Source organism: Urocitellus parryii, chromosome 9 (genome assembly GCF_045843805.1).
Source record: "Urocitellus parryii isolate mUroPar1 chromosome 9, mUroPar1.hap1, whole genome shotgun sequence".
NCBI lineage: Eukaryota > Metazoa > Chordata > Mammalia > Rodentia > Sciuridae > Urocitellus > Urocitellus parryii.
In genome coordinates this window covers 15,387,038-15,405,689 of record NC_135539.1, presented here as the reverse complement: position 1 = coordinate 15,405,689, position 18,652 = coordinate 15,387,038, and the positions used below count along the sequence as shown (strand labels likewise).

Below are 18,652 nucleotides of genomic sequence, written 5' to 3'. Positions count from 1 at the left end.
GGCATGCACCACTGTACCCAGCCTATTGTACAGGTGTTTAATTGAACTAAATATTGATTGAAATAAATAGAGCACTAGGGCTTCAAAATCATTTTGTTTTACTGAGATTAACAAACTTGATTTATGGCATTAAAGAAGAATTTCAAAATATTACTGTAAAGATTATAGTTTTAGGATAAAATTTCCAACAGTTCTGATTTTAAACATTGAAATGAGCAATTAAAAAGATAAATTATATACTTTATTTTAAAAGAAACTCACATGTACAATGAATCAGAAGCCAAATACCATCAGCATGTTGTAATGTAGAATAATTTCACTAAATCCATCCCAGAATTAGTTAGGTAGTTTTCATGTGAAAGACAGAAATATATTCTCCTAACAGAAAATTAAAGTTTGCATGCTGAAATGGTTAAACCTATACCTACACTAGCTCAAATTCATCCTTATTTTGTTGTGTGTTTGTTTAGTTTTGGGTACCAGGAATTGAAACCAGGGGCACTTTACCACTGAGTTATATCCCCTGCCCTTTTAATTTTTTATTTTGAGACAAGGTCTTGATAAGTTGCTGAGGCTAGACTTGACCTGGCAATCCTCCTGCCTCAGACTCCTGAGTTGCTGGGATTACAGGCCTATACTCAGTTATACCAGACATTATTACATTTATTCCTTCCTTCCATAGAAAATCACACTAAATATCTGTTTACTATAATCTTCCCTTCCATTGCCTCCTACTTAGTCTTCCCATTCCCTGGGCTAAGGAGTTCTATATTTTGCAAATGTTCAGTCCAGTCCTGCTCCAAAAGGTACACTGATGCTCCATGTCTAGTGTTAGTCTGTAAAAAGTAAAAACATGGAAATAGCAAAGTAAGTGATTACACATTCTTCTTCTTTCTCTCCAAGGCTAAGCCAGGCTTCCAAAATACCATAGAGGAGGCCATCTCCAGCTCCAGCTCCTCCATTCTATACTCAGCCAATACACAGAAATCTCCTAACAAAAAGTATCCATACTGAATAAAGATTGCTCTTCTTCCTAAGTCTCTTCTTCCTAAGTCTCTTAAAACTAAGATTTGACACTTCCTACGTATCATTACTGATGGCTATTATTAAAAAACAAAATAGAAAATAGCAATAATTGTCAAGGATGTTAATAAACTGGAACCCTTGAACACTGTTGATGAGAATACAATAATGGTATAGCTGCTATGGAAAACATATGGCAAATTTTCCAAAATATTAAGGCTCACCATTTGACCCATCAATTCCACTTTCAGGTATATATCCAAAATAAGTGAAAGCAGAGACTTTAATAGATATGTTCACGCATGTTCATGCATTACTCACAATGCCAAATGGTAGAAGCATTAACCAAAAGGTAGAAGCAACCCAAAAGTCCACTGACAGATGAATGGCTAAAGAAAGTGTGATATGTGCATACAATGGAATATTATTTGGTACCAAGAGAAATTTAGATACATGCTACAACACAGATGAACCAGGAAGACATTATGTTAGGTGAAATAAGTCAGGCACAGAAGATAAAAATATGATTCCTCTTATATGAGGTACCTAGAATAGTCACATTCAGAGACACAGTAGAATGGTGGTTGTCAGGGGCTGAAAGAAGGGAAGAAAAGGGAGTTACTGATTGATGGGTACAGAATTTCAGTTGGGGAAGATGAGAAAGTTCTGGGGATAGATGATGGTGATGTTTGTGCAACAATGCAAATGTACTTAATATTAAACATACAAAATATTTACGATTATCAGATTCTGATTGGGGAACAAGTCTCTACATCTAATGTGCCTTTTCCAAGCTCTCTCATTAGTCCTTTTCCTTCCTCTGCTCCAGAAAAAAATACTGCTATGGTAAGATTATTTCCTCTCTAAATTTCCATTTAATTATATATGGAAATATATTATATTTTAGTTCCTAATCATGGAAAATGATTTCTGATCCATACACCTTAAATAACATACTTTCAAGAAGAAAAACATCTAAAAACCAAGAAGTATGTCCCAAACCATGTCTAGAAATAGTACCTGTATTTCTTCTTCTGAAGTTGCCATATCATAGTTTCAGAGAGTTCAGTGGCATAGATTTCTTCAAAATGAGGGCTCATGATTTTTGTGACTTCTCCATCTCCAGCACCTAAATCAAGAAGTCTGTGGGTTTTCCAGTCTGGATTAATTTTAAGCAGTCTCTGAAATTGATCTGGTGAGAATACAAACATTGAACCTCTTCCTAGCAACCTGGAAAAAAAGGACAAAAATGGAAGAGTCTATGCAAATTAAACCCAATATACATGAAAAAGTGAATGTAGTGACTCAGCACCAACAACCCTTTGAATTTATAAAAGTTTTATGATTAAAATATCTTTTATATGACTTTAAGATTAAAAAGCAAATAAAATAAGAAAATAACTACAGATAGCATTTGTCTTTAGAGTTGTAAATAATACCCTCAAAGGCATGGGAAAAGGAAAAGGGAGGAAGGGAATGGATGAAGGAATGAATAAGAAATTGAAAGATGAATGTGAAGAATTTAAGTCAAAACAGGAAGGAAAGGCAGAAGGAGTAACAGAACATGTTTATCAGTTAAAAAGATGACGGGCTAACAGAATCATCCCCAATACTATGCAGAGAAATCAAGTAGGAAAAAAAGGCCAATTGGAAGATGGAACTAAACAGTGGGTGAAGGGGAAAAATTAGCTTTTGTACAATAGTTTTAAAAGAACCTTAAAAAAAAATAGGAAAAGAAAGGTCTTTGTGACATCAGTTAATCTGCATTAAAGAAGTAGATTCGTATTTGTTTAGGTTTATGTTTTACAGTTGGCTTGGTCCTGTTATTTCCAAAGGTCCTAAAAAACATTCCCAATAGTAATAATGCCTTTGAAAAAAAGAACCTGAGAGGAATGAGAATGGAGATCAAAGAGAACCCAAGGAAAAGCCAAGTCTCCTGGAAGCACCACTTTGGGAAATACAACGAACTCCATATTTAGAACCTGACCTCTAGCTCTCAAATCCTACATTGTCTGGGGAAGGAATTATCCAACTTCATTTAAAGAAAAGGTTCTTCTGCTTAAAGGAAGTGGCACTCATATATAGTATAAAATGGCAAGAGAGCTGTTGCTGCTGCTGCTGCTGGCACGAGGTTGAGAGCCCCGGAGCTGCCACCAGCCCACTTCTGGGATTCTCTTTGCAACCTGAAGTAACTCCTGAGGCACTTCTTCCTCACACTCTGGAAAGCATACTGAAACTCACTGGTCTAGGACACAGCAAGGAAATCTCTACTGCCACTTTCTCCAATCAGAACACAAAAATATGTTTGCTACATAGTGACTGAAAAAGTGCATGCAACAGCTTACTTGAGCCAAGACCAGTTTCAAAAAAAAAAAAAAAAAAAAAACAGGGGAGGGAGTTCATGCAACAAATTCCCCCTCCTTTTTTCCTATTAAGGCCTCAGAAGAGTTAAATTTAATAATTTAATAAGAGCTAATTTAAGGCCACCAAATTTAATAATACATTTACAGTAAATCTGGCCCAGAGAAATGCTCAAAGTCTGGGGAGTGGGGAGGAAAGACCCCAGAGACAACCAACCATGATGTTATAAATTACAACCACTTACCAGAGAAGGATATCTCAAAAAAAAGACAAGTTGTTTTTAATCCTCTACTGTTCTTATCTTCTCGTGGAAATACATGCATAGCTGAGAAAAGGGACTGAACCTGCTGCTGAAATAGCTGCAGGAACTGCAGGCGGGCCCCAAAGTCAAAGAAGGAAGAGGCTACAAGCAGCATGGCTTCAGGAGGCAGATTTTAAATCTTGATGCTGACTTGGCACAGGACCAAAGTAACTGCACAAAATAGTTATTTTGCATAAACTTTCCCAGCTATAAAACAACATGCTTTCCAGGCCATCTTCTTGGGATATGAGAAATACTGTCAGGATACCCATCAAATTCTAGAACTGGAGGTCATCTGAGGTCAGAGTTGATAAGGTCATCTGACTTACTGACTTATCTATATTTAAGGGCACCAGAGAGAGAGGAGAAGCACTGTTCTATTTCCAAAGATCAGCAATATGGCTTTAAAAGATTAAAAGTCAAGTCCATCCAGCCCAATGTTGTTTACCAGGACCAACTTTGCCTATTAGGGGCAGTGGAGGAGTTTCAGTTGCAGTGACTTGGGGGTATTAATGTCCTTTAGTAAGCAAGGCCAGAAAAGTTACACTTCCTACAATGTGTGGGGAAGTCTAACATAACAAAAAAAATTGTCCCATCCAAAATATCAAGACACTTAGTCTGATACAAGGTTTCTGGTAAACACAAACCATGAAAGAGATGTGGCTCTCTAATTTGTCTCTGACTTTAGTCTTTTATATCCCTCCTAGGTTCTCTGGCCTCAATCCAAGTTCTCTCTCGATTTGGAGTCTTTAGAGGAGGTCTGCCTCTTGCAAAATAAACTCTGAAAACAGCAAGTATCTCACTATTTGGCCTTCTCCTTTCTATCATAGAGTTAGTTTGATAAGAACTTTAATTCAAGACAGTACTACCATAATTATTTATTTCTGTAAGAGGCAGTCACTTGTAATAATCTACCATTGCCATGGGTGGAAAGTACCAAGAAACTCAAAATTAAGTTTTTTGTTGAGAAGAGAACACAGGGCAAGAGGGATGTGCTGGCAGGGAGGTAGTGGGTTAAAAAAATAATAATCAAAAGTAAAGAGCATAATGAGCCAGGCAGATGGCACATGCCTGTAGTCCCCGCTTTTTGGGAGGCTGAAGCAGGTAGATGGCTTGAGCCCAGGAGTTTGAGGCCAGCCTGGACAACAGGAGAGATCCCATTTCAAAAAAAATAAAATAAAATAAAAGAGAGATACGAGAAACCAAAGGGGTTTATTAATCTCATTGCCTCTTTGATCAAACTGTAAAAATCTGCAGCAGGGAATTTTATAAAGGTTCCAACAAGTAGAGGAAGAGGGAAGAGATTCAGAGTTTGAAAAACCCCAATTTACATAAAAAAAAATTAACTACTTTTTGAAGACAGGATTCCTACCTTTATTACTTTCAAAGAGCTACAGGACTCCCAAAATAAGAATATCTGCTACAGTGACTCATCTAATGTCCCAAGAAAGAATAAGTGGCATAGGATAGAAATTCAGTACAACCAATTTTAGGAACAAAATGTCAGACCAAGTTGTATAAACTCAACTCCCAATACAAAAATAACAACTGTTTGCTGAAGCAAATGTAAGGCAATTTCACACAAGCAATAAGGAAGAACATCAAATAAGAAATCTTGAGAAGTGGCTTGCGGTGCTGAAAACATATTTAAGGACCAGATGACAGACTGGGATCCAGACATTCAGCAGAACTTGGCTCCAAACCTCAAGGGAAAAGAAAAGTGGGCCCAACCAGTGACTTCAGTGGTCCAATAAGGCTTTTTTAAGTATCATGCCCTGTTGCTTTTCTCTTTGGCTTTCTGAATTCTAAGACCTTGGGGATGTTTGAAAATTTGGATTCAAAAGGATAAATAATATTCCTAAATCCTTTTCTGTGGATTCATATGGGGGAACCAGTCTGGGAATACAGAAATCTACAATAAGTTTACAAAATCCTGGTGAGCCCAGACATTATGTAAGAACAAATGTAAGACTCTTCAAATAAACCATCATCCACTGCTGGGCTGAGAAATTAGAATCCCCTAAAAAAAAAAGACCTCTGGGAACTGTGTTTAAGGCTAAGGTCTTGCTCTTCAGCCTAAGGGCTTAAGGATTTGGTTCTAAGGGTCTTGCTACTCTGAAATGCACAACTAGCAGGCTGCAGCAGCATCGCTGGCATCACCTGAGACTTGCTTAAACTGCAGAATCTCAGTCAGGCACAGTGGTGATGTCTATAATCCCAGCTACTTGAAAGTCTGAGGGAGGAAGATCATAAGTTCAAAGCCAGAGCCTCAGCAACTTAAGGAGACCCCATCTCAAAATAAAAACCAAAAGGGCTGGGAATGTAGCTCAGGTGGTAAAGCACTTGCAGAGCATAATGCCCTGAGTTAAATCTCCAGAATCACACACAAAAAGCAGAATTTCAGGCCCCGCCCAGACCTACTACTACCTCTTATTCTACATGTTAACAGACCTCCCAGGTGGTTTCTAAGGACATCAAAGCTGTGAATATTGAATTAAGTGACTCTTGCCATAGAGTTATACTCTTGCCATAGGGCTATTCACCAAGTTATAGTGAATTTTAAAAGCAAAAGCACAGAAAGCCTGAACAGTGGATCTACTGCGGAGGATTTTGGCAAACAAGAATAACGCAGATGAGATAGTCAATACTTTGAATAAGATAACTTTCTTTTTTCACTTTTCCTTTTTTAAACCTAAGGATAAAGAAAAACAAAATGTCCAAGATTCACTTACCCATTGATAGATGTTCTAGACATAAACAGGCTAAAAACGGATGACACAAAAGAATGATATAATTGGATAAATAGCCAGCCCGATTTCTCAATGCTGTTGTTTAAGAAGATCTGTGTTCCTTGATCAAGGTAACTCTGAACAAAGACAGCCTGGAGTGATTCACATAATTTCTCTCTGTTGCACACATACCACTAAAAAACAAAATAGAACAAAAAAGAACAAAAAAGAACAAAAAATTAAAACACACAACTGAAGTGTCACCTAAGAAAATCAAAAACAAAAAACAGAAGCTAAAATCAAATCTAAGATTTCCAAATACTATAATCTCATGATGGTACTTTTGAGGACAATCATCATCTTTAATACCCATATTGCCTATGAAGCATAAAATACATTTCAGACATGACCTCTCAATTCTCATTATAAATCCTCAAGGCAGGTGGGAAGGGTGGGGGGAGGGTAAGGCTTGCATGCCATGCAGAGCCACTGGAGGCAGAACCGGATCATCAGCCCAGGTGCTCTGACTCCTGGCCCAATGCTTCCTTCACTGAGATCTAGAAGAGCTATGCTGGCCTTTCCTTCCTGAGAGTCAATTCAACTTCAGAAGGCAAATAGCTAACATTGTTAATCTTGTTTTCAGATAAGAAAACAGTCACATAGTGCAAAGATTTAACTCAAAACCACTAAACATCTCAGTTACAGTAGGCAGGAGAATTGAACACTCTGTGACTACATTAGATTGTCCGTCGTCTTGTAGGCTACACAGAAGAGACCTTTAGAAATCTTGAGGTTTAACAACAGAGCATATGGCATCCTTAGAGATGGGAACAAATGTGCTTAAGAAAGATGAAGAAATTACTTAAGGTCATACTGCAATCAATGAGAAAACCAAGTAACAACAAGCGAAGAACCAAATTTCCAGGAATAGGCTCTAGCCAAATTATACTTTTTAGAACAAAATTCAAGAATTTCAACTGTAGATAAAATTTTTTTTAATTTTTATTTATTTATTTTTTAGTCATACATGACAGCAGAATGAATTTTGATATATAATACATACATGGAATGTACATACATCAATCATATTATCTGTTCTGTTCTGCTGCCCTTCCTATCCTTCCTAATTTCAACTGTAGATAAAATTTAACACTCCATTAATAAATGTTTTCTGTTTCACTGAGAAATAGTGGCAGAGGAAACTCTACGTGAGACTTAGTGTCAGCCCCACAATCAAGTCCTGGCTCTGCATTTCTAGGTGAGCTCAGACAAGTCACTTAATCTGAGCCTTTATTCATTCTGGTAGACTACATATGCCACTACTATCTATCTATCCTGGTAGGGGACTATTAGGATTAAACAACATAAAGCAGGCATGTACCCAATACAGCACAAGCACATGGGCGAATTCTATGATAATAGCAGCAATGAGATTCTTCAAATGGCCTGATAAATAAGAGTGAGCCCATTAAGTATAGTGATGAAACTGCAGAGTAGACCAGTTATTATTAATCAATTATTTACTATGAAACCACCAGTTTTTCTCAAATAGGAGTCTATTGGCCAAAGAAATAAATTGCTTGCCCTTGACAAATGTGACCATTTATCAGCAGTAGGCATCCTGTAACTTGTTGCACAATGGATGGACCAAATTTATAGTCATCCTAAACTTGCTTAATGTTGAATGAAATCTTGGGTAACATCCCTGACACTAACATTAAAAAGAACCAGTTATAAAACAACAAAAAGAAGAATCATTTGACAAACTTTGTAACCCAAACTAGATACACCAAACCTTTCCAGTTGTTGACTGATTTGTGTTAATTTACCATTTAACCACTGTTACCAAAACCACTTGGACTTCATACAAAACTTTATTTTCCCCACCCTATAGAGCAAGTTATGAAGCTTCTTGTATTAACTGCCTACGCTCTTTTCCTTGGCCTGAAAATGTTCTTGCTTAATCATTTACTAAATCTTAATACTTACTGGGCCTGAAGTCATGCCCCAGTGCAGGTTGTAAACCATTTTTTATTATACTCGTGATCTCCTGGTACACATTCTGAACTCTGTAATACTGAGGCCCTGCTACCTTTTATTTATTTTTTATGCTCTAAAATGACTAATCAAGATGAAAATCATTACTTTGATAATAGGCAATCAAGTACATTCTATTAAAGTGGACAAGTAGTTCAACTGAAACTGAGGAGCAAAGAATTCCTTAGCATCCACTTAAAAATGAACAACTAAACCAGCATAACAATGGCCTCTGACTTCCAGAACTAATCAAGAACTGGCACCATTAACTGCAAATATTGCTGTCAAGTGCCAAGAAGAAAACTCTGATTTTTAATGACATTTTTCTCATCAACATTAATACATGTAGGTTGAAACTTTACTGCCACACAAGTCTTTCAGAAAAGAAGCTGCTTCTTAAACCGAATGCCATACATAATAAAAAGAAGTTAAGCTCTTTAAAGTTGAAATCTATGTCCTTTCTTGTACCATCTGTATGAATACAAATGTCAAGTCACAGCAGTGTTATTCAAAATTGCCAAAAAGCTAAAACAACTCAAATGCCCATCACGGATGAGTAAACAAAGTGGTAGATCCATACAACAGAATAATATCAACCATAATAAGGAATAAAGTTCTAATTTGTGCCCTAACAAAGATGAACCTTGACAACCATGCTAAATGAACTAAGCCAGTCATAAAAGGTCACATACTACCTAATTTTGTGCAAAACATTTATAATATGCAAATCCAGGGACAGAAAGTAGATTTTTAGGGGACAATAAAGGCAGGGAATGAAAGGGAGTATCTGCTAATGGGGTACAGACTATTTTATTTTATTTTATTTTTATTTTTTTTGGAGAGGGGAGTGGGGATAAAATTAGATAGTGGTGATGGTTGTGCAACTGTGACTATATCAAAACCACTGAATTATACATTTTAAAGGGACAGATTTTATGGTATATGGATTATATCACAGTAAAACTGTTTTGCTTTGTTTTAAATAGCATAACCCCCCAACACACACACACACACACACACACACACACACACCTAAATGTAGGTGGCAGTTTGATCTTTCAGAAGTTAAAAGTGGTCTGGAAACATAAATGACCTAGCAAACCTCTTTTAAAATGCAAATCTGATTATGTTGCTACCCTGCTTCACAGGAGTCTCAGAATAACATCCAAAATATTCAATAAGATATACAAGGCCCTACAGGATGTACATCCACTCTGTGTTCACCTCACCTCATGGCATTCCCTGCCAGCCTATGACACAGGGTCCTCTGCATTTTTTTCTTTTTCTGGAAAGCTCCTTTACGGTGGCTGTCTCGCCTGCTATTTGTTCTGCCCCTATGTTTCCCACCACCCAGCTCATTGCCTCTTTACCTGGTTATTTCAAATTCAGTCTAAATATTTTTTCAGGTATGTTTTTCTTCAACTTCCAGAATAGGTCAGCCTTCCCCCATTTTAATACCCTCTCATATACATGCCATGTATCCTTGACAACATGTATGACCTCTGAATTAAGTAACTGTACACCAACTGCAGGTTCGGTGTCTATCTTTGCAGGTAGACTGGGAGCTTCATAACGATGAAGACAATGACTGATTTCAAAGCCTGGCGCAGATACAAACAAGCAATGTCTGTTAAATGAGGCATTGCAAAGAATCACAGGCAGTCTAAATAGACAGAATTTGGCATTTCTAATAAAATCCTGGTGGAAACATAAGGATAACCACGGAGATTGCTGTCACAGCGTTTCTGTCAATTTCTCAACTCCAAGGTTTCTACAAGGCCTTTCTTAAATCCAATTTTGCAAACAGTGGTTAGCTACCCACCCACCACAAAATTGCACCACCACAAGCAAACAAGCAAGATACTGACTGAGCACCCATGTGTGCCAGGCACCTGGCCAAGCTCTTTAAATCCATTTACCACCTGGTAACTACTGAACAACTAGGAAGCCTGGTGTCCCGAGCAGCTTCAGCTGACTCTAGCTTCCAATCTAGGTACATGTGGTTCTAGGAACAAAAATGCCTTTCAGGGCTGGGATTGTGGCTCAGCGGCAGAGCGCTCACCTCGAACCTGCAAGGTCATGGGTTCCATCCTCGGCACCACATAAAAATAGATAAATAAAGGGTATTGTGTTTGACTAAAAAATAAATATTTTAAGAAAAAAATACCTTTCAAAGAAGCTATTACTTGGGCTGGGGTTGTGGCTCAGTGGTAGAGTGATCACCTAGCATGCTTGAGGCACTGAGTTCGATGCTCAGCACCACATTAAAATAAAAGATATTGTGTCCACCTAAAACTAAAAAACTAAATATTAAAAATTTTTAAAAAGGTACTACTCACCTCTACCCAATATGTCTGCTTAAGAAAGCAGAACTGTTCTCTAATTAAGCTGAGCTGGACATGTTAAGAGAAAAGATAATCCGATTTAGACAATAACCAAATTCCAATAGGCCAGGAATTTGTTATCCTTGGAGCTGACATTTAGGGCCCGATAATTCTTTGTTATTAGGGCTGAGCATGGTGGCCACAAACATCCTAAATTTTTACCCATCAGATTTTGGTAGCACTACCCTAAATGACAACCCAAAATGCCCCAGGCATCTGTCCCGGGGCATAAGAACACCTACCTGGGCTTAGTCAGAAAACTTCACTGTCCTGACTCACCAACAGTGTTGCCTAACTCTCCTGGCTCATCTGTGGTCTAGGGACTGTAGTTGATTAAAAGGTGAACTTGCTGGCTTCAGGGAACTTAAATTCCAATGGGGAAAATATAATCAGACACCAGGAGAAACTAGTGAAGAGACTATGATCTTGATCAGGGTCTTCAGAGCTCTAAATGAGGAATCACCTTGTTCTAAGGCCAACTAAAGAGAAAATCAGTGCAAGACCCCCTGCACCCCAGCCAGAGGTCCCCCTAAAGTCACCTCTCTCCAGACAGCCAGACTTAAATGAAAAGCTGTACAGAGCTCACAGCACTAGATGGCTGCCTGTGATCTCCTGGGCACTTTCATGCAGGTGAGTTCTTAGAATACACGTTCCTCAAAGGCTACAGAGACAAAGCTGTACAGGCAAGAACAAAGTACTATGCTTATTAAATTCCACACTGTAGGGACTACATTTGTCATCTCTACTGTGGGGCTGGACTCCTCAGCTGGAAACCTCAGTGTCTGCAAAGGTGTTCAATTAGCATCTGGCTTTAAAGCTCACTCAAACTGTGTTCAATCTAAATAACCAAGTAAATCTTTTAAATTGAACTAGAATTATTCTACTTAGTTATCTGCTGTTGCCAAGTATAACAAGATGTGATAACTAAACATAACATCTTCTAAAAATTATGATAAATAGGGGCTGGGTTGTGGCTTAGCAGTAGAGCCCATGCCTAGCACGTGTGGGGCGCTGGGTTCAATCCTCAGCACCACATAAAAATAAAATATAGGTATTGTATCCAACTACAACTAAAATAAAATATTTTTAAATGGTAAATAGTAATATTCTGTATGCTTGCAATAAGACTGCCAAGACACTAATAATTAGCCAAATAATAAAGTCAAATTAGGTGGGGATAGCAGAAATGTTTGTGTTTAATAGTATTAGCGAATCAAAGTTATGGAATATTAGGTCTATTATTTTTAAAATTCTTAAGCACATGAACATATCAATATTTATATAACCTTGGTAGATGAATCACTCCTTCAAAGTAGGAATTTGATTTTCCTAAAAAACTATTTGTTTAATAGAATGAAGGACACAGCTAAAAGTTTTTCTGAAATTATTTCTGGAGTTTCTCATTTAGTCAAACATGAGATATGCTATATAGTTTTTTCTTCCAAAATACAAAGGAATTAAGCACACTAGTAGAATCAGGAAGTTATAAAAACCAACTTAATGATTTTAGATGGTGTGATATAATAAAAAGGTAAATATATGGTCTGTCTCAGGTCCCAAGTATGGAGCTCCAAAAACACTTAAGGAATCTCCAGAGTGATAAGAATAAAAGATATTCTTGTATGCAATGAGATGATTGTCAAAGGGGAAGGAGAACAAGCTAAGACTCTATAGCTGGAATTTATAGCTCCAGTCCCATAATCTGCAAGGATGGGAAAGAAACCCAAAAGTTTTTCATCTTCCCCTAGGCTTGTGCAGGAAAGGGAAGGACAAGAAAAATCAGGAGATGTGCAGTTCAGGGAAATACCTAAAAACCACACTGTAGGTCTGGGCACCCAGTCATTCTCATATGAAATGGGTGACCAAAGACATGAGGCATTCTCAAAGACATGTGCCACCACAATCAGAATTCACTGTTCAGAATCCAGGAACACAGAACCTTTCTATGCACAGTGTCAGAGCAAGCCTACCGACACTGACCTTGGCAGCTAAGAATTCAAAATCATATTCTAAGATTTTGCAATACAATCAAATCAGTTGAGATATTTCACCAATGACACCTTCTTGCATTTAAGCATATGAGTCAATATTCAAGTCATTCCCCACTTTTCCACAAATGACTTAAATCCAACCCAACGACCTCTTTATGTGACATTTCAATGCATTTGATGGCAGGCAACCTCAAATCCATGGAGGGGAAGATTTATACAGATTAGATTAAGTTGCCTTAGCTCTGCTTTCATAAATAAATTGTTGGCAATCTTCCTTTGAAAACCACACTTTAAAATAGTAGGATTTTAACAAAGCTTTGGAGAATCTAAACAGCCCTTTTACTGGAAGTTACTAGGGTCTTCTAGGGCATCTTCAAAGAGGAACATAAAGACCCCTGGTATTCAGCAGAAGAAAGAGACCCTAGAGTTCTGTGAAACTGAAGCAAACATTTGGTTAGGGTTTCAACATAGGTTATGAGGAAGGAAAGAAACCCTTTCCAGAGACTCTCTGGTGCTAGGCTACAAAGCCTCCAGACTTTGGAAGGCAGTTTAGAGGTGGACACCAATCCATCAGTGTCCAGCTGGCTGGCTAACGCCCTGAAGCACTGTTAACTCATGCCTGACTTCAACCAGCCTCCACAAGGTACTTGAGGGCACGGGATAGGAAACCAAATCTGTCCTTTAGCACAACATTAAACTCTGGCTATGAATCCAAGTATTTTTTCATTTGGAAAAAAAATTATTTCAATTCTATCTTGAATCTATTATCAAGTGTAGCATGACATATTTCTGAGGTTAACAGATATTTGCAATTTTAAGTTACATCTAAACAATTTCTGATATGAATGCTATCTGTGCTTAAAAATGCAGTTTATCACCTGGAGAAATTTTATAACATTTTTTTCCACTCCACCAATTGAGAAGCTGTGAATGGCTGTTATTATCAAGAATCTAGTTAGTGGAGTCTTAAAGTTTCTTTCAAGTTTCTATAGCCCCTTAATAACTGCATTAACTTTAAGCACTAGCTGTGAGGCATCAAAAAGACTAGATCCAAAGTTTTTTGTTGTTTTATTTTTAAGTTCAGAGTCTACCAACATTAAAATGTGATTCCTTCTAGTTCCTCACTACCTGGCTCTATTTCTCACTGCCTCTCCCCAATGAGACAATCTAGCCACTCTGCCACCAGGGACTGGGAATATGATGCTGATTAAGGAATCTGGGAAAAAAATTTTTTTAGTGTTCTGAGGTGTGTGTAGTAAAGATTCTCTACCATTCTATAGGCTCTCTCTTCACATTATTGTTTCCTTTGCTGGGAAGGTTTTTAGTTTGAATCCATCCCATTTATTAATTCTTGATTTTATTTCTTATTCTTTAGGAGTCTTTTTAAGGAAGTCAGTTCCTAAAACAACATGGTGGAGATATGGTCCTACTTTTTCTTCAAATAAGCACAGGGTCTCTCTGTTCTAGTGCCTAAGTCTTTGATCCACTTTGAGTTGATTTTTGAGTAAGGTGAGAGATAGGGATTAGTTTCATTTTGCTACATATGAATTTCCAGTTTCCCAGCACCATTTGTTGAATAAGCTATCTTTTCTCCAATGTATGTTTTTGGCACCTTTATCTAGTATGAGAAAACTGTATTTATGTAGGTTTAGGTGTCTTCTAATCTGTATCATTGGTCTACATGTTTATGTTGGTGCTAACACCATGCCATTTTTGTTACTATTGCTCTGTAATATAGTTTAAGGTCTGGTATTGTGATACTTACCCTTGCTAAGGGTGGATGGAGAAGAATGAAGAAACTTTGAATTGTGCAGAGGAGAGTGAAGGAAGGGGAGAAGGATGGGGATGGAAAGGACAGTGAAATGAGATGGACATTATATTACTCTATACACATAATTACACTACTGGTGTGACTCTGCATGATGTTCAGCCAGAGGAAGGAGAAGTTGTGCTCTATTCCTGTACAATATATCAAAATGCATTCTACTGTCATGTAAAACTAATTGGAACAATTAAAATAAATTTTTAAAAGAAACTTTTTTTCCTCTGTAAAGGGACAGATAGTAAATATTGAAGGACTGTGAGTCATACAGTAACAACTACTCAGCTCAATTGCTGTAGCCCAGAAGCACTCACAGACCATAGGTAAGCTAAATGGTGGCTCTGTTTCAATAAAACTTTATGTGCAGACACTGAAATTTGAATTTCACATATAAAATTCTCTCATTATTTAATAGTATTTTTTTCTTGGTTACCATTTTAAAACTATTCTTACTTCATAATTATGTAAAAATCAATGAGATGGGGCTGGAGTTGTGGCTCAGCAGAACAGTGCTCCCCTAGCATGTGTGAGGCACTGGGTTTGATCCTCAGTACCACATAATAAATAAATAAATAAATAAATAAAAGGTATTGTGTCAAACAACTAAAAAAATAAAATTAAATAATAAATCAATGAGACTAATTTGGCCTGTGGGCCATATTCCTTCTCAAAGAGAAGCCCTGTTTCTCACTGGCCCAAAGTGAAACATAATCCCAATTTTGAAGCCAGCACACTGAACCAAATTATTAAAAGTGGTGCTGCTACCATAGTTTTAGAGCTGCTTTGGCCTGGCCCAACAGAGCCTTCTAGCTCCAGGCTATATTAACTAAATAGTAGTTTTTAATAAATAAATATTACCCAAGACCTCTCTCTCTGTCTAACCAAAAAATTTTCCATCATAATTCCTTAGTAAAATAACTAGAAGGAAAACTTGCACTAAGTATGGGTCAATCAAATCCATATTCCTGCTTTCATGCAACTCCAGAAGAACCAGATGTGGCTGGCTGTGGAACCCACATGCCCAAATGAACACCAGAAGACCATGTATAAAACTATTAATTTGAAGGGGGAAACCATCAGAGTAAAGTTACTTCACAAGCAAAGTCATGAGGCAAACCTAGGGTCTGGAACATAAAAGGAATAACAAATCATCAGCTCAGCCATGACACAGAAAGAACAGTCACCTACTTTCCTTTAGTTCACTGTGGTTTCCATACACATTTTACTTTTGTTCATTTTAATCTTTATTCATGGACAATTATATTTTCACAACATGAATGTATTCATCTCAAAATAATGGCTGGATTCATTATTCTAAGGAAGAGTTGATCCTCCCTAAGTATTTAGAAAGCATAGGATTAGTCTTCACCCTGGAGAAATTATCTGCCAAGTTGTAAATGCAACTGGTTAAAACACACACACACACACACACACTTTTGAGTATTTCAGAAACACAATAAAGTAAATGCGGTATCTGAAACCAGTATTAGTTTTTGTTAGAGTCTGACACATTCAGCTTTAAAAAGGTTCACAATTAGAAAATACTCTCTGTAGGGAGATATTGAAGCCATGTAAACAGCTATCATTCTTTTCTAGGCTCCATAAAAATCACAGTTTATACAAACAGTATTTCAATTTTTAAAAAAAGTGCTATTTTTTTATGAGCACTGAAAACATATGGTGCTGCAGTAATCATAAGTGTTGTCATAAATACGGACTAAGAGACTCAACCATAATTCCATGTTAAGTGAAAAAAAGTGTATTTTTTTCCTTTCCAGGACTTTCTTTCTATCAAATGCTTGTTAAAAATGACATTTCTAATTCATTGTTCTACACCATTATCCATGTTCCATCTGGATGTGCTTCTCCCATAGCTGAACAGTTAATAGAATAGTACTTTAGAGTTGTTTCTACAGGAATGAACTAGTTTAAGTAATCAATCCATGGCAATAAATGTGGTTTTATAATTTAAGATTGTGTATTAAGTTTACACACACTCCAACAATATCATAGGAGTGATCACCTACCACACTGCAAGCACTGGGAGATTTCAAAAAAAAAATTATAGAAATTTACAATTCCTTTAAAAATAGGGGGAAAAAGCTAAGTGGCAGCGGCACTCACACCCTGCCAGAGAGGCCCTGGGTACCATCCCCAGCATATTAAATAAATAAAAAGCTACGAGAAGTAGTTAATAATAAAAATTAAATGTTACTTTTATGAATAAATTGCTTTATCTGTTTCTTAGACAATTCTTTACATTCATTAAGACACACAAAACCAACCTGGGTCTGAATTCTCTGAACACCTGGTATAATAGTACACAGGAAAATGAGAAATACATGAAAATGATGAGGCACAAAATGATAAGGAAAATCATCAGTTACTGCTCCCTGGAAAGGCAAAAGGTATTATATCAATGCTGTATTATAATAAGCCAAAACTTTGGCAGAGTTCAAACGCCTCTTTTTCAATGAATGCAAGGTGAACCTCCAACCACATGGTCAAATATGAAATATCTCCCTCTTAATTCTACAGCTGACCCACACATACTCTGCTAAGTGGCACAAAAATGAGCTAACAAAAAGACCACCTAGCCGGTCACATCGTATCGCTCATGATCCACCAACTAACAACTCCTAAAATAATTCGCTCCTGCCCAGTTGTTTTTAAAACCCTTCCGTAAAAGCTTGCATCATCTTCCTCTTGATCCCAATCTTTCCGGTCAGCTAACTAAACTGAAGTTTAAAGGAGACGCCTCTTAGGCGGGAGGGGAGGGCTCTGCAGACAGGGAGCAGGGACCTGTCAAATACATTTTTAAGGGCTTAGGGGAAATGTCAGCCGAACGGCTCACGGTGCACGGCTAAATTTCTTTACGACCCTTTGTATGTTGAAGGATTCCACCAGACAAAAAGAGGAACCGGCTTTTCGTTTTGTTTCCCAGGGGTTGGGAAGGTTGTCCGAGGTAATGGTTTTACTCGGGTCTTTCTTTCTCGGGCCTCGATGCCAGATGGGTGCCCCCGGCCATGCGCCAGCCGCGAAGTTCCTCCAGTCCAGTGGCCGAACGTCCGCGGTGGCCGCCCGGGACCCGGGGACAAAGCGGGGCTCCGGGGCGCCCACGCTCGGGCCCCCGGGAGGGGGAAGGGGAGGCCGTCCTCCGCCCGCGCCGCCGAACAAAAGGCGCAGCGGGGCCGGGGCCGGGGCCGGGGCCGGGGCCGGAGCTGGGGCTGGCGCCCGGCGGGGAAAACTTTCCGAGAGGCCGGGGCCGCAGGGCATCTCCGGGCCGACCCCTGGCCGCACCACCCGCACAATAGCCGGGCCGAGCGCGGGAAGGCCGGGCCGCCACGCCCCCGCCCGCGCCCCGGCCGTACCTGGTGGTTGTCCTTCCTGCCGCCCGCGGCCGCCGCCGGCCCGCCCGGGCCGCTCGTCATGTTCACGTACAGGGAGCGGGAGAGCGGGCTCCGCAGCGTCCACATCCTCCGCGCCAGCCACTCGGACGCCAGGCTCAGGCACAGCCAGCCCACCAACAGTCTCATCGGGGGCCGCGGCCGCTCGCTCGGATCACCGCCGGCGCCGGGGCGAGGAGGAGGAGGTGCCGCCGCCTCCAGCCACTACCGCCGCCGCCCGGGCTCGAGCCATCGCGTCCAACTTGCCCATCCAGCCCCTTCAGGGCCGAGGCGGGGAGTGGCGGGGGGAGGAGCGGCCGGCGCTCAGCCTTCTCACCTCCCCCTTCCCTTCCGCCCGCGGAACGCCAACGCCGCCGGCGCTAGTTTCCAGCCGGAGCACGTACGCTCGACTGGGGCGCGTTCTCTCCGGGCGCGCTCCTTGCGTTCAACGTGTGGGCCGGCCGGGAGGCGGGACAAAGAGGCGCGCATTCGCCTGGCGCGCGCGTCTGCCTTGGGGCTGCAGGCGTTCGGCGCAATGGCGGAGAGGCTTCAACCGAAGCCTCTCCTCCTCTCCCAGGCGGTGCTCACAGAACCTCTGGGCCCTTCATCCCACCCCAC

The 18,652-nt window shown here is 39.5% G+C and overlaps 1 protein-coding gene across 4 annotated transcripts in view; it reads right to left on the bottom strand.

Annotated features, from left to right (window-relative positions):
* Positions 1–18,423, bottom strand: part of Mettl9 (methyltransferase 9, His-X-His N1(pi)-histidine) — a 38,679-nt gene extending 20,256 nt beyond the window's left edge. The window contains exons 1-3 of one of the 4 annotated variants that reach the window (XM_077802394.1): positions 18,020–18,419; positions 6,418–6,608; positions 2,044–2,253 (exon numbers count right to left, since the gene is read on the bottom strand). In XM_077802394.1, the coding sequence (XP_077658520.1) occupies positions 2,044–2,253; positions 6,418–6,608; positions 18,020–18,184 (566 nt within the window). In that variant the 5' untranslated portion in view covers positions 18,185–18,419. Of the gene's footprint in view, positions 1–2,043; positions 2,254–6,417; positions 6,609–18,019 lie in introns of all 4 variants that reach the window. The other 3 variants (XM_026392156.2, XM_026392155.2, XM_077802395.1) reach the window with 3 other exon arrangements.
* Between the last annotated feature and the right edge of the window lie 229 nt (positions 18,424–18,652).